The sequence below is a fragment of the Physcomitrium patens genome, chromosome 14 (genome assembly GCF_059467195.1).
Source record: "Physcomitrium patens ecotype Gransden chromosome 14, ASM5946719v1, whole genome shotgun sequence".
Taxonomy (NCBI): domain Eukaryota; kingdom Viridiplantae; phylum Streptophyta; class Bryopsida; order Funariales; family Funariaceae; genus Physcomitrium; species Physcomitrium patens.
In genome coordinates, this window is record NC_143423.1 from 1,691,335 (window position 1) to 1,704,664 (window position 13,330).

Here is a 13,330-nt window from a genome sequence, read left to right on the forward strand (position 1 = left end):
GTTGACATTCATGTTGCAAATAAAAATTACAATGTTCATTTATTTTTTACATGTATATTTTAACATATTAAAAAAAATTAATTAGATGACTATGTGGATTTAAAATTTACATGATGTAAAATAAATCTGATCAATTCTAATAAAGAAATATGAATATATATATATATATATATATATATATATACATATTAAAATTTTAAAATAAATTATTAAAATAAAATTGATAAATAGAGAAGCAGATACTATTTGAAAAAAATAGTTACTTCAACAAGAGTGCAATAAAGAAAAAATAAATTAATGGTAAAGATAAAATTTTGGTTTGTTAAATGATTACTACATGGAGAATTCTTCTGCAGAAGAATGGACACAGAAAAGTCAATTTTCTTAAACCACCTACTTTCAAAATGCATAAACAGACTCATGTTTCTTTACTGGTTGTCAATGTGTTATCCATTTCACATTTTCTAATGTTGTTGCCTTGTACTATTCACCTCTTCTTCTACTCCTTGATATTAAAAAAGAAAAGAAAAAAGAAAGTGTGATACAAATTGAAATATGATCAAGAATAATAGATATATACTTTTTTTTTTAATATATGTAAGTATTAAAGGTTTAGGATAGTCCCTCTGGCCAGTGATGGTGAAAGTTTTGTAGTCATGACAAATGAAGGGTGATTGTGTTTGTTTATAGATTTTTTATTACAATATCAAGGACAATCAATCCTCAGGCAGGCAGCCGTCATCAATATTTGAATGGCATGTGAGTGCATGGGACAAGTGGAGAGTGGCCCCGACGTAGAACTGACTGATGAACTTCTTTTGAAGAAAGAAAAAGGCGATAATTTTAGAAAAAACCCATGTACAATATTGGAATGTACACTGCACAGAAGGAGCGAGACAAGAACCCATCGACAACAGAAGGGTGTCTGAACCACTACTGTGGTGCATGCATCTGCAGCAGCACTACAGACTTAGCTACTCTGCGAACAAGAGAAGAACAAGGACGACGACGACGACGACCCTTCATTTGTCATGACTACAAAACTTTCACCATCACTGGCCACACCTCCACTCTGTTGTCGCACCTTCGCTGCAGCCGCAACAGCATAATTCTTAAGTTCCACCACTGAATCAGTTGGCGACGGCGCTTCTTCGGCGGAGCCTGTGAATGGCCGTTGCGGCCAGGATTGTGGATAGCGCCAACAGCACCCATCCGATATAACTAGCTATAAGCGCCCCCAACACCCGCCTGCAGAATCCTCCCACTGCTACACACTGTGCCTCCCATCCCGCGTTTGGTTGTCCCTTCCGTCCAACCCACGAAATTGCTGTGGCTGTTGATGCAGCCGACATCAGCGCATTCGCCAACAACTGCCGCATCAAAAACAAGCCCACATTCTCTCCATGTTACTCATACTAATATGAATCCTCAACTCTTTACACTACACTCTGTTCCTTCTAAGTATTTCGGCCTAATTGACCCACACGCAGAATCCTACGTAGGTACTTCTTTCAGTCAACGTAATATTTTGCCGCGGACATCACAATATCGATTACAAACGAGTTACCAACATCCTCCTAAATTTCTCCTAGCTTGCTGCATAGCATGAATCATTTATGGACTCTGGCGTTGCAATTCAACAAACAGTATTATGCAAGGACAATGCAAATATGGGTGAATTAGAGCTGCTTCGACGGTACATTCGCTAGACTGCACACACGAGTTTCCGAAGCTTACGAAATCAACGAGGAAAGTGAGCCATGCAAGCGGGGTGGAACTGAGAGGTCCTCTTCGTGTCCACTCTCCCAGCAAGCTTGCCAGGGCCGCCAATGTTGAATACGTCAGCACTATAGCGTTAGCAATAATAAACCACCTGTACAGCGACAGTGAAGCAATCTCTTCAATTAGTTAAAATTGCAACCACATCATTGTCTTCAAATTCCCTGTTATCATACAGAAAAACTGGTCCATTCAAATCAACATTACGAAATTAAAATGTTTCACCATACAGTAATAGGTGTTTTTGGTCATATTTGTCGATGCTTCTAGAAAACAACTGGTCAATTCACATGTTACACAACATCATTAGCAGAAGTTACGTTGACGTCACAATGGCCTCCGAAAAATTCTATATTGGGGACTTTACCCCAAGATAGAGTTTTAATGCAATATACAAAGCCTAATCTTAAACAACCATTTTGATGCCATTCTGACTCTCAGTAATGCCAAGGAGATGAGAGGGAAAGAGCCTTTCATACTTAAATGCCCAAAAGTCTCTCCATCTGGCTGGCCCTTGGTTGGATTTGACCATGGTGGTAAGAGCTGCTGCTGAAGCCATGGCTGTCAGCAAACGCACGATGAAGTTTAGGCAGTGATGGACTCGGTGGCCTTTCTGAGGTGCATCGTCGTACGCGCGGGGAGCTAACCCTCCGTTGTTGTAGGGTGATCCCTTCTTGGCATTGAATGGTTCACTCACTGGAATGCTCACATCTGCCATCTTGCAAATTCACAACTACACCGATACTGTCGGAACTATTGAGCAGAGTCTGCAAAATGATACCAACATTTTAATAGTCAATCCCTACTGCGGGTGACGCGTTGACAGGTAGCTGCATATACACAATCACTCCTCGCAGTTTGTTATTTTCATTTTGGTTTTATTTTTATCATGAGAGATTACAAAACATAGAGCTGGCCAGAGCAGATTAATCAAACTACCACAAGAGATTAACAAGAGTAGTGCCAAATTATATACTGATCTCAAGCGGAGCCACGCACACCTGGAGCTCACAAATGCCAGAACAATAATGAAAGTCCAGGTCTCATACACTACATCAGTTTGGAGCTTGCGATGTCATGACCACCTTCCAGAACGGACAGTGGGTGACGATGAGGACTGAGACACAAGGGACCTGAACAGCAACGTAGAGATCCTACCTGAGTGAGGATGCAGGAATTGGAGGAATTGGAGGAGAACAAATCATGCGTAGAGGGAATACACGGGCAGGCAGGAATTATAATGGCAGTGGGGGAGCGAGGCATGGGAGAGAATAGTATAGAAAGTCCCGGCCGGGTAAGGAAAGCAGCGGGGGCAACACCAGCTCAAAGACGACACCAAAACAGAAAGGCGTGGGGCAGCAGGTATGGACACACCACCACCACCAGGAAGGAAGGAAGGAAGGAAAGAAGGATGGATGGATGGTGGATGGAAGGTGAATGGATGATGGATGGAAGGTGGATAGATTGTGGATGGATGGTGGATGGAATGTGGATGGATGATGATGTTGCTGTCGTGGAGCAACTGCCATGTGTGTGCCCGCGTGGCAGAAATGACTCCTCCAGCTGGGCCTTCGGGAGCCACCCCACGTCCGTCGGGCAGGGACAGGACAGCAGCACAGTGCTGCTGCTGCTGCTGATCCCCAAGGAAAGGGACGGGGACGAGCGCCCTGCTCCCCGTCCCCGTCCCTTCCCCCGCTTGCCCACGCCTGGCGCTCCCGCTGCCTTGTGATGCCGTTTGTTGCTCTCGCTGCTTCTTCTTCTGCTTCTTCTGCTGCTGCTTTTGCTTCCTACCACAACCTCCCGCCCTCTCCTTTCAACTCACCCACCACCCTTCCTTCGTCCAAAGTTCTCAACTCTCTTATTCGACGTCTGGAATTTTTTTCAAATCCATTTGAGTTGTCATCATTTGATGGCAACAAGTGTGTGTACGTAAACACCAACATAATCACAACCTTTGTAACCATCAATTGTTATAAAATTGGTCTCTTTCTTCACTAATGTCTGGTGAATCTTCAGCCACATGCTACTGACACCTTGTGTACATTGTTGTATCCTAGATATGTGTTAAAACTTTGGAGCAAGGGAACTTGTAACACTTATGTAGTATTAACACTCTAATACTTATTGGGGGTGGCATAGACAGTTTGTAACACTTACATGAATAACACTTATGTCACTTTGGAATTAAACAAAATAATTAATACTTATATAAATAAAGGATAAAAATACATAAGATATGAATGTCATCATACATCTAAATATAATAGAAGAACAAATCTAAAGTAATTTGATAAGATTCTTGGGTACACCAAGATCCTATTTGCTTTTGAAATGTTAAAATGCTCTATATAAGAGGTGTCACATCAATAGGCCTTCATTCAAAAAATTGTTTTAAGATCACTAATGTACTTTCAGCACATCTTCATCAGTGATCCTACATTAGTGATCTTACACTCTTCACAAATAGCAATGCTAGTTATTCCAATAAGATAGTAACTTCTTCCAAATCTTTCTTTTCTATTTCTTCTTGAGCTTCTTTGTCTCACATGATTGCCTCCTATGCTTTTATATTATAAAAAAGAACCAAAAAAATACATGTATTTTTTCAATAATTCATAATTATTGATACAATAATTTTAATGCACCAAGCATTCTCTAGCATTGTCACAAATTCTTACACATCAATATCTTTACTTTTATTTTCTATAAGAGAATCTATGTAGAGTTAAATTAGTTGTTTGCAATATTAAGCTCTAAATGATTGAATAATCCCTTTATCTATGGATTGCAATCTACTTGTGGTATTTAGAAGCAAGAATTCAAGTCTAGTCACCGTCAATTGTGCATCTACATTAGATATTTGGTGACTTGAAAAATTGTTAATCAATAGTATTAATTTTTATTTTTTTGCAACAACCTTCTTCTTCTCACAATCAAGCATAAATTCTTCAAACATACTTACAATCATCTAAGCTTTCTTATTTATAAACCTTTTTAATTCCAAGTTTAATTAGGTTAAGAATGTGCCTAAATAAAAATCTTTAAGGCTTTATATATTTATTAATAACCAAAAAAAATAGTTTGATGGTACCATTAGGATCTGCAATATCTGTAACAATAATGTATTTTTTTCCCTTATTCTTCTCAAAAAACCTTTGTATAAAAATTGTGTGATTTGATTCAATCTTATAAAAGAGTCATGTCTCATATATACTTAATATATGTCAAAAAGAGCATACTCAGATATAAGAAGTTTAATTTCCTCTATTCTCCTCAAATCATCAAGAGAAGTATAAACAAATACATTCTTTCTACAACAAATATATTCCTTGATATGAAATCTCTTTTTGAATCTATTCACCCATCTATACAAAAATTAAAGTTCCTTCTCACTATTTTCTTTAAGTATCATGCAATAAATTTTTTTTACAATAGTAGCTACAAGATCATCAAATAAAGAAACATTATGATCCTGTATAAGCTTAAATTAAGTGAAAGTAGCTTGCTCCTCCTATAAACATTGAGCCTTTTTAAAGCACTTTGAAATAATTAGATATTAAACATCAATATTCAATAAATCTTTTATCTTTAATAATTTGCAAATGCTCATCTCAAAAGTTAAGGCACAATAAGTAGAATTAGTTTATGTAACTAAAGTCCTATCGGTAATATTTTATCCACTAGATACCAACTTCTAATAATATTGGAAGATTATTATTATTTTTTTTTTGCACTAACATAAATTCAAAGTTTTTGACTATTATAGAAATAAACATCTAGTCTCTCTAAATCATCAAATTAAAAATTTGTCACAATATTATAACATTAATAAATCTTCAAATGACACAAAAATGGAACACAAAGAGGCTGATTTAAGAGAGCCTAAAGTTTAAATACTAAAAAAATTGATAGAATTTGGAACTAATAATGCTTGCATAATGTAGAATATGCAGTACAAAATGTAGAATAGATGATAGGTGAAGATACCATGAGTTATATACAATACAGAAAATGCCAATGACAACATGATTTGAATATAATGGACCTAATTCAATTTTATCCAAATTTTAAAATTTCATAGTCTTGCTTTCATCCAAATTAATACTTATTAAAGTGAATTCATTTAAAAAAGAATCATAATTATTATAAATTCTCTTAAAAACTAATAATTAATACATAATAGTATACATTTTGGATATTTTTGGGAAAGTGAAATTTTTCTTAATATACATGTAAGTTTAACACTTATTGGGATAATACATATTATGGATGGACAATACTTTTTCTATAGCATCTTTATAAGCCGCATATTCTTGTTAGCCACCAACCACCATATTTGAACTTATTATTTTAAATATTGATTCACTAAATTTAAAAAATATTAAATAAAAGAAAAATATAAATCTTATCATTTCATATATCAATAATTTTATTTTATTATTTTTATCAAATATTATACATTAAAAATATTTTTTAAATATTTTTTCATTTTAAAGTTTAAATTAATTTTTTTAATTTAAAAAATAAATTATAAAAATAAAAATATATAAAGTTAATAAAATTTAGGGCAGTTTTATTTTAAAGTAAAATATTTTTCTTAATCAATTATCAATTTTTAGTGTTTTAAGTTAACTAAAATTATTTTAATTATAAGGTTTAATTTTTTAAAAACTTTTCAAGAGAAAAAAATTTAATAACAAACCTAATCTGATTATAAATTTGCTGCAATGTATAGTTTTTGAGTTGTGGGTCACTTAGACCTAAAAATCATGATTTTAGAAAAATAAAAATTTTAAAATTGAGATGAGCTGATTGTTAATTTCACTAGATAAAAAAATATTTCAAACACTATCTTAAGATCAAGATTACATATTTTATTCTAAATATCTTTGTGATAAAAGATAAGATAAAATATAAAAATTAATCTTTTTCAGATTCAAAATTTTATATTGCATTGGTGCTAAACATCTAAAATGTTGTTTCTTCAACTAAAAAATTTAATTTCACTTTAGGCATTCTTAAATTTAAAAATATATATATTATTATTTTTAGATATATTTTAATTTTTAGTTTTTATAACTTTAATTTGATACAAAAAAATAATTAAATAACAAATATTTATTAAAGAAAGAAAAGCTAGAAGTCTTAATACGTAGCATTAGCAAGGTTGCACTCAAGAAAAGTATGGAGTAAGATGACTCTCACTTCCAATACTCTTTACTAACAATTGGAGTCTTCATTTACAATCATATTCATCCTTCTTTGCTACATCCAACTAAATTCTAAATTCTTCTTAACCTAATTGGTATCTAAAATCCTAAACACCATAAATCCTTTTAACTCTTTGGTATCTTTTGATTATTAGGAACTTACTATGATTTAATTATATGTGATAGCAACTATATAAGATCTTACCAATCTTCAATACTCCCACTTTGCTAATTATCTGAAGGCTTTCAAGCCTAATGCTTCTATCAACTCGGGGTATCTATCCTTTATTAATGTTTTTGTAAGCACATCAACAAGCATGTCTTTTGAAGCACAATATTTCATATCTATTATTCCATCTTTAATTTTCTCTCATAAGAAATGAAGTTGGACATTAATGTACTTGGTTCTTAAATAGTCCTTTGGATTCTTAGCAAATGCAAGACATCCTTGATTGTCACACATTATTGGAGTTACTTCTAATTACACTAATTCAATGTCTTCTAAAAGTTGACTTATCCAATATTCTTTTATTCCACAATAACTTACTATCATGTATTCAACCTCTGTAATTGATCTTATAATAGTAGGTTGTCTCTTGAAATTCCATAAAATGGCTTCCACTCCAATAAAAAAACACATGTCATGTCGTGGATCTTCTATCATTTGCATCTCTAGTCCAATTCACATCATAATATCCTTACAAATTAATGTTATTACCATCAAAGCATAATTTGAAGTTCTTTGTATCTTTCAAATATCTCAATATTTTTTTTATTATTGCTCAATGCAAAGGTTCTGCCTTAGACATGTATTGGCTCATAATACTCACATTAAATATAAGATCCACTCTTGTGGCCACCATTGCATATATAAGTGAGCTTATTACTACTTTATATAGAATACTTTATATTTTACCTTCAATTTAAGCATATTCTTTATTTGTAAGCTTCATCAACTTCAAATTGGCCTTGAAAGGTGTCCCAATGGGCTTGCACTCATCCATATTGAATCATTTCAATACTTCTTCAATTTACATAGTTTGGCTCATTGTAATGAAATTGTTGCCATGATTTCTTACAAACTCCATTCCTAAGCAATAGTGGAGCTCTCCAAAATCCTTCATCACATACTCCTTTTCTAATATAGATTTTATTCAATCCATCTTTTCTATATTATTAGCTAAGATGATCAAATCATCAATATAGAAGATTACAATGAGTAAGAAATCTTAAGATTACATCACATATAGTAAATGATCAACCTCATTTTTTATAAATTTCTTATTGACAAAAAATATTTCAATACGTTGGTAGCATACTCTTGATGATTGTTTCAATCTATATAAGGATTTATTCAACTTGCAAACAAGATATTCTTTGCCTTATTTTACAAATCCTTGAGGTTGATCCATATAGATGTCTTTTTGCAATTCTCCATTCAAAAAGGCCATCTTTACATCTATTTGGAATATTTTCAAGTCCATTGTTGTCCCAATTGCCACAATAGTCCTAATAGTTGTGAATTTGACAAGGAATGCATAAGTCTCACTGAAGTCAATACCAACAACTTGTGAATATCTTTTGGCAACAAATCTTGTCTTGTGCTTCACCACCACATCCATTGCATCTCTTTTAGTTTTAAATACCCATTTACAACCAGCACTAGATAAATTTTCTCAAAGAGATGCCAATTCCCATATACCATTGTTCACAAGAGATTGATACTTTTGTTCTATAGCCTTCTTTCATTTGATTGCATCTTGAAACTCTATAGCATCACACAAAGACAATGGATTAGTAAAGACAACAATATTTGCATGTTCTTTTCTTATTTGAAAAAAGATGTGATTGTTCCACTATTTTTCATATGGTCTTTTTTCTTTCAAGAAATATTTCTTTTCATTTGAAGAAGATTCATCTTGTTGTATTTCATACATTCTTCCAAACTTCTTCTTGCCTTAAAGCTGGTCTTTTCTCATTCAATAGTTGATACTCATCATCATCATCATCATCATCATAATCTTCAATATCTTCATTGCTCGTCCTAAGAATTGTAAAGGCTTTCTTCTTCATCTTTTTTGTTTTTTCATCTTCATTCACACATTTATCCCATAGGTCCAAAGAAGCCAATAAAAGCTCTATTTTGACCTTTCAATGATAGAAATTCTCACTTCTAAACTTTTTAATTACTCTCAAGCCTTCACTTTTACTTGAAGCCATATTTAAGAGAGAGATGTATCAAAAAAGATTAGAAGAAATAATCCTAAATCTCCCAAAATCAGCAAGAAGTTGTTGCTACTTTACAATCTCAAATGTGTTATGAAAATATATATATAAACTAATAATTACCTATATGATTAGATAAAAGTAGGTAAAAATAGGTTAATTCCATAATATCTTCTATAAAAGCTTCTTAAAAGCTTTATAGACGTTGCTTTGATTTTATAGGTGTCTATAATTGACTTTTTTAGATTAAAAATATAGTCAACAAGTTGGCCATGTACCATACATGTTAGTAGCTTAAAGAACAAGCTAACTATATGAGTCACACATAAAAAACTTTCCTTGTAAGTTAAGGCATGTGTCCTTCAAAGTCAATACATATTAAAGGTCTCATAGAATATTATTGTCAAGGTAGAAAGAGTTTGCCTTAAAAAAACATTGGACTCTTGGCTGCCACTAATTGCTCAATCAAGTCTTGAGATAAGAAAGACCAAGTTTTATATATATATATATATATATATATATATATATATAACATTTTTAGGAGAAAATACATCAAATATATAAATCTTAAGTTTCCAAAAACATCCTAAATATGATAAAAAAAAACTCAAAATCTTTATATATCCTTACACGATATTATTTCTAAACTTCAAAAACTCATATCTTCCAATTGGACTTTTCAAACACACTCAAATTTTATATGAAGTATTAATATACTTTTAAAAACTACCACAATAAATTTCAATTATAAATTCATTGCGAATCTTAAGATATCACCAAAACCCTAACAATAGCTTTTAACCCTAGTTTTTATATACTTGCATGTAATTTTCTTCATATCTCACAAAATAAGCACTCAAATACAACAAAATTTATATATATAGATTTTTAATACAAGAATCTATCTTTTCTAAAAGATTTGAGTCAAAAATTCATCTAGAAACTTGAGATATGATTCCAACCATTACTATGAATAAAATCACTTACTTACTGCCTTTGATTTGGATGCGTTGACTTCAATCCTCTATTTCTTCATTCAAATCCTAAATTAATCAAACAGTATATGAAAAGTGTAGTTGAAAAAGTATTCTTTCTAATCCTAATTGTTGATTCTTTTTTGTACTTTATAAATGTATATTATGTACCGAAGAGTGATAGTAGGTATGAAATTGAAACCTTAATTTTGAGCGCTAATAACTCCTTCAGAAAAACTCCAAATCACACAAAATTTGCATCCAATTCATATCCAAAAATCTAAACTTGATGATTCTAGCCTCTAAAGCTCAAATAACTTCTAAAGAGAAAATCTATTTCCTAATAAGGCCTCAGACAACCTCCTTGAAGCATATTGAGCATGGCCTTTGACCAATAGGAATGAAGTTCCTCATTCTTTGTTTTCATCTAACCATGCCTTGCTTTCATCCCTTCTAATAAGCCTCTAAATAATTAAATATTTTCATCTTTAGGCTCTAAACTCCTCTCAAGGCTTCATACTAAATATTTAGATCATATAATTTTTTAAATACCATAATAAAAATAGGTAGAGCTCAAAATAAAGTTTTTTATATTTAATTTATTTAAATTAATTTTTTAACCATCCTAACATACACCAAGACTTATGAACATATTATATGTTCTAACTAATTTTTATATATTATAAGTAATTACAATAAGATATTGCCACATAGCTTCTAGTTAGATAGTATATATAGAGACAAGAGTAAAGCCCTCTTCACTCTTGTCAACTCCTTTCTTGTTTCTAGTTTAGATTTAAGAATCTTTAATTTTCTTATCTTTTGGAAATAGCCATTACTTTGGCAATAGTAATTACTTTATAATTATTTTATCACCTTTTTTTTAATACAAATTTTTCAAGTTTATGCATCTTCTTTCAATTCATATCCTTGATACCTTTGTTGATCAAAAGCTGCATCTCTTTTTTTAGGTGCAAGATAAGAATGTCTAAAAAGGGCATCAGACAGACCTAGTTGTGTTTCTTGTCAATAAGTCATATCAAATTCAAATCTTCACAAAGACATATTCCAATGAACCTAGTAATAATTCAAAACACGAGTTGATATGAAATACTTAAGGTTCTTATGATCCATATAGACAATGACTAGACTAGAAGCGCCTTCTAGATAATAATGTTATTTTTGAAAAGAATCCACAATTGTAAGAAGTTCTTTGTTGTAGATCTCATAGTTAATTTAGGCTGCTAAAAATTTCCTGGAATAAAAAACTACTAGATGAAGTTTATCATCTATTCTCATTTGTGATAACATGTCATTCAAAGCAAAGTTTGATGCATTTGTTTCCATAAAGAGTGCCTTAAAGAAGTCAACATGATACAAGATTGTTGCAAAAATAAAAGTTGTCTTTAAAGCTTCAAATATTATTTTTGTTTCTTGATTCCATTCAAGTTTGTCTTTACAAGTCAAACGTGTAAGTAGAGCTGTAATTTGAAAGAAGTCCTTGATGAAGATCCAATAATAATTGACAAATTCCAAAAAACATTAGACATTTTAAACCATGTTTGGGATGTTCCAATCCATAATAGTTTGAACTTTCTTAGGGTCCATCATAAGTCCATCGTTTGAAATAATGTAACCTAAAAAGTCAACTTGAGTAGTATAGAATATATGCTTTTCTAACTTAGCATAGAATCTTGCATCTCTTAATTTTTGTAACACTGACTCACATGAAGTTCATGTTTATTTGTATTTTGAGAATAGATCAAGATGTCATCTAGATAATAAACAATAAAATCATCCAAAATTTCTTTAAAAAAATCATTCATAAGATGTTGAAAAGTTGTTGGTGCATTTGTAAGTTTAAAAGGTATGATATTACATTCAAAATGTCTATATCTGGCTTAAAATGTAGTCTTCTATTCATCTCCTTCTTTGATGCATACTAAATTATATGCTCTTCATAGATCTATTTTTGTACAGATCTTAACTTGATTCAATTCATCAAGAAGTCCAGATATTAAAGGTAGTGGATACGTGTTCATATTGGTGAACTTATTGAATCTTCAATAATCAACACACATCTATAATGATCTATCTTTTTTCTTCACAAATAAAATTGGAGCTCTAACTAGAGATTTGGAATGGCTTATGAAGTTCTTGGCTAGATTTTTTCCAATATATTTCTTGAATTTGGCCAATTCATTTTGTGATAAATTATAGATTCCTCCAAATAGCAGTTGTACTCCTTCTTGAAGGTCAATTGAGCAATCATAGGAATAATGTTCTAGAAGAGTATCCACATTTTTTTTCAAATATATCTTAAAAATCCTGATATTGGCTAGGAATATTACTTGAAATCTTTGCTCCATTAGAAACATGTGTGGTATAAATGACACAAAGTGATTCTTCTTTTGGAGCATGCAAGAAAGCTCTTATATTTATAAATATAGGTTTAATTGTACTAGACTTGTGATTTTCTATTTGATTAACTACACTCTTAGTTATTCTTTTAAAAAAAATCAATAGTATAAGAAATTCAATGTATTTGAGGGTTGTATTATTTTAATCATGATAAATCTAAAATGATTCAATTATAGGGAGATCTAATGATATTAAATACTACAAAGCTGTATCGACCATTAATTATCACTTCTATAAGAAGGAGTTTGTAAGTAACATCTCTAGAATATAACTAGTAACTCTCCATGACTTCTACATGAACAAGTTTAATTTCCTTTATTAAAGATATATTAAGGCACTTAGCAAATTCTTCATCTAAGAAATACGTTAAGGCTCTTGAATTTAATAAGGTAGAGGCTTTGTAATATATAGGTCCTAAAATAATATTTAATATAAAATAAAAAGATGGTTTTGAGGAGAAAATAAGACCTTCATTAGATATTGTGTAAGGTTTCAACCGCACGGTCTTTATTGTAGTTGGATAAACTTATTTTTTGATATATGGTCTTCTATGACATTTGTACTCTTCATTTTATAATTGCATCATTTCTTTGGACAATGTTGAACAATGTGCTTAGGTTCTCTATAATATAAGCACAATCCTTTCTAACAGTAATGAGTCTTTTTTTACTTAGTAAGAGATTTAAAACATATTACATCAATTTGCATATTCTCTACTTT

At 31.5% G+C, this 13,330-nt stretch overlaps 1 protein-coding gene across 1 annotated transcript; it reads right to left on the reverse strand.

Moving 5' to 3' along the window:
- Positions 1-813: 813 nt before the first annotated feature.
- Positions 814-3,090, reverse strand: LOC112291229 (CASP-like protein 1U4). Its single transcript, XM_024538368.3, has 4 exons — positions 2,938-3,090; positions 2,259-2,546; positions 1,738-1,873; positions 814-1,370 (listed from the first exon to the last, which is right to left on the reverse strand). The coding sequence occupies exons 2-4, from the start codon at positions 2,495-2,497 to the stop codon at positions 1,131-1,133; spliced, it is 615 nt and encodes a 204-aa protein (XP_024394136.1). The 5' UTR covers positions 2,498-2,546; positions 2,938-3,090; the 3' UTR covers positions 814-1,130.
- Positions 3,091-13,330: the final 10,240 nt, after the last annotated feature.

Coding starts and splice junctions, on each gene's coding strand:
- LOC112291229 (XM_024538368.3), bottom strand. CDS start 2,497: ATGGCAGATGTGAGCATTCCAGTGAGTGAACCATTCAATGCCAAGAAG. Junction 1,874..2,258: donor AGAGACTTTTGGGCATTTAA/GTATGAAAGGCT, acceptor GTCGCTGTACAG/GTGGTTTATTATTGCTAACG. Junction 1,371..1,737: donor TCACTTTCCTCGTTGATTTC/GTAAGCTTCGGA, acceptor TTGATGCGGCAG/TTGTTGGCGAATGCGCTGAT.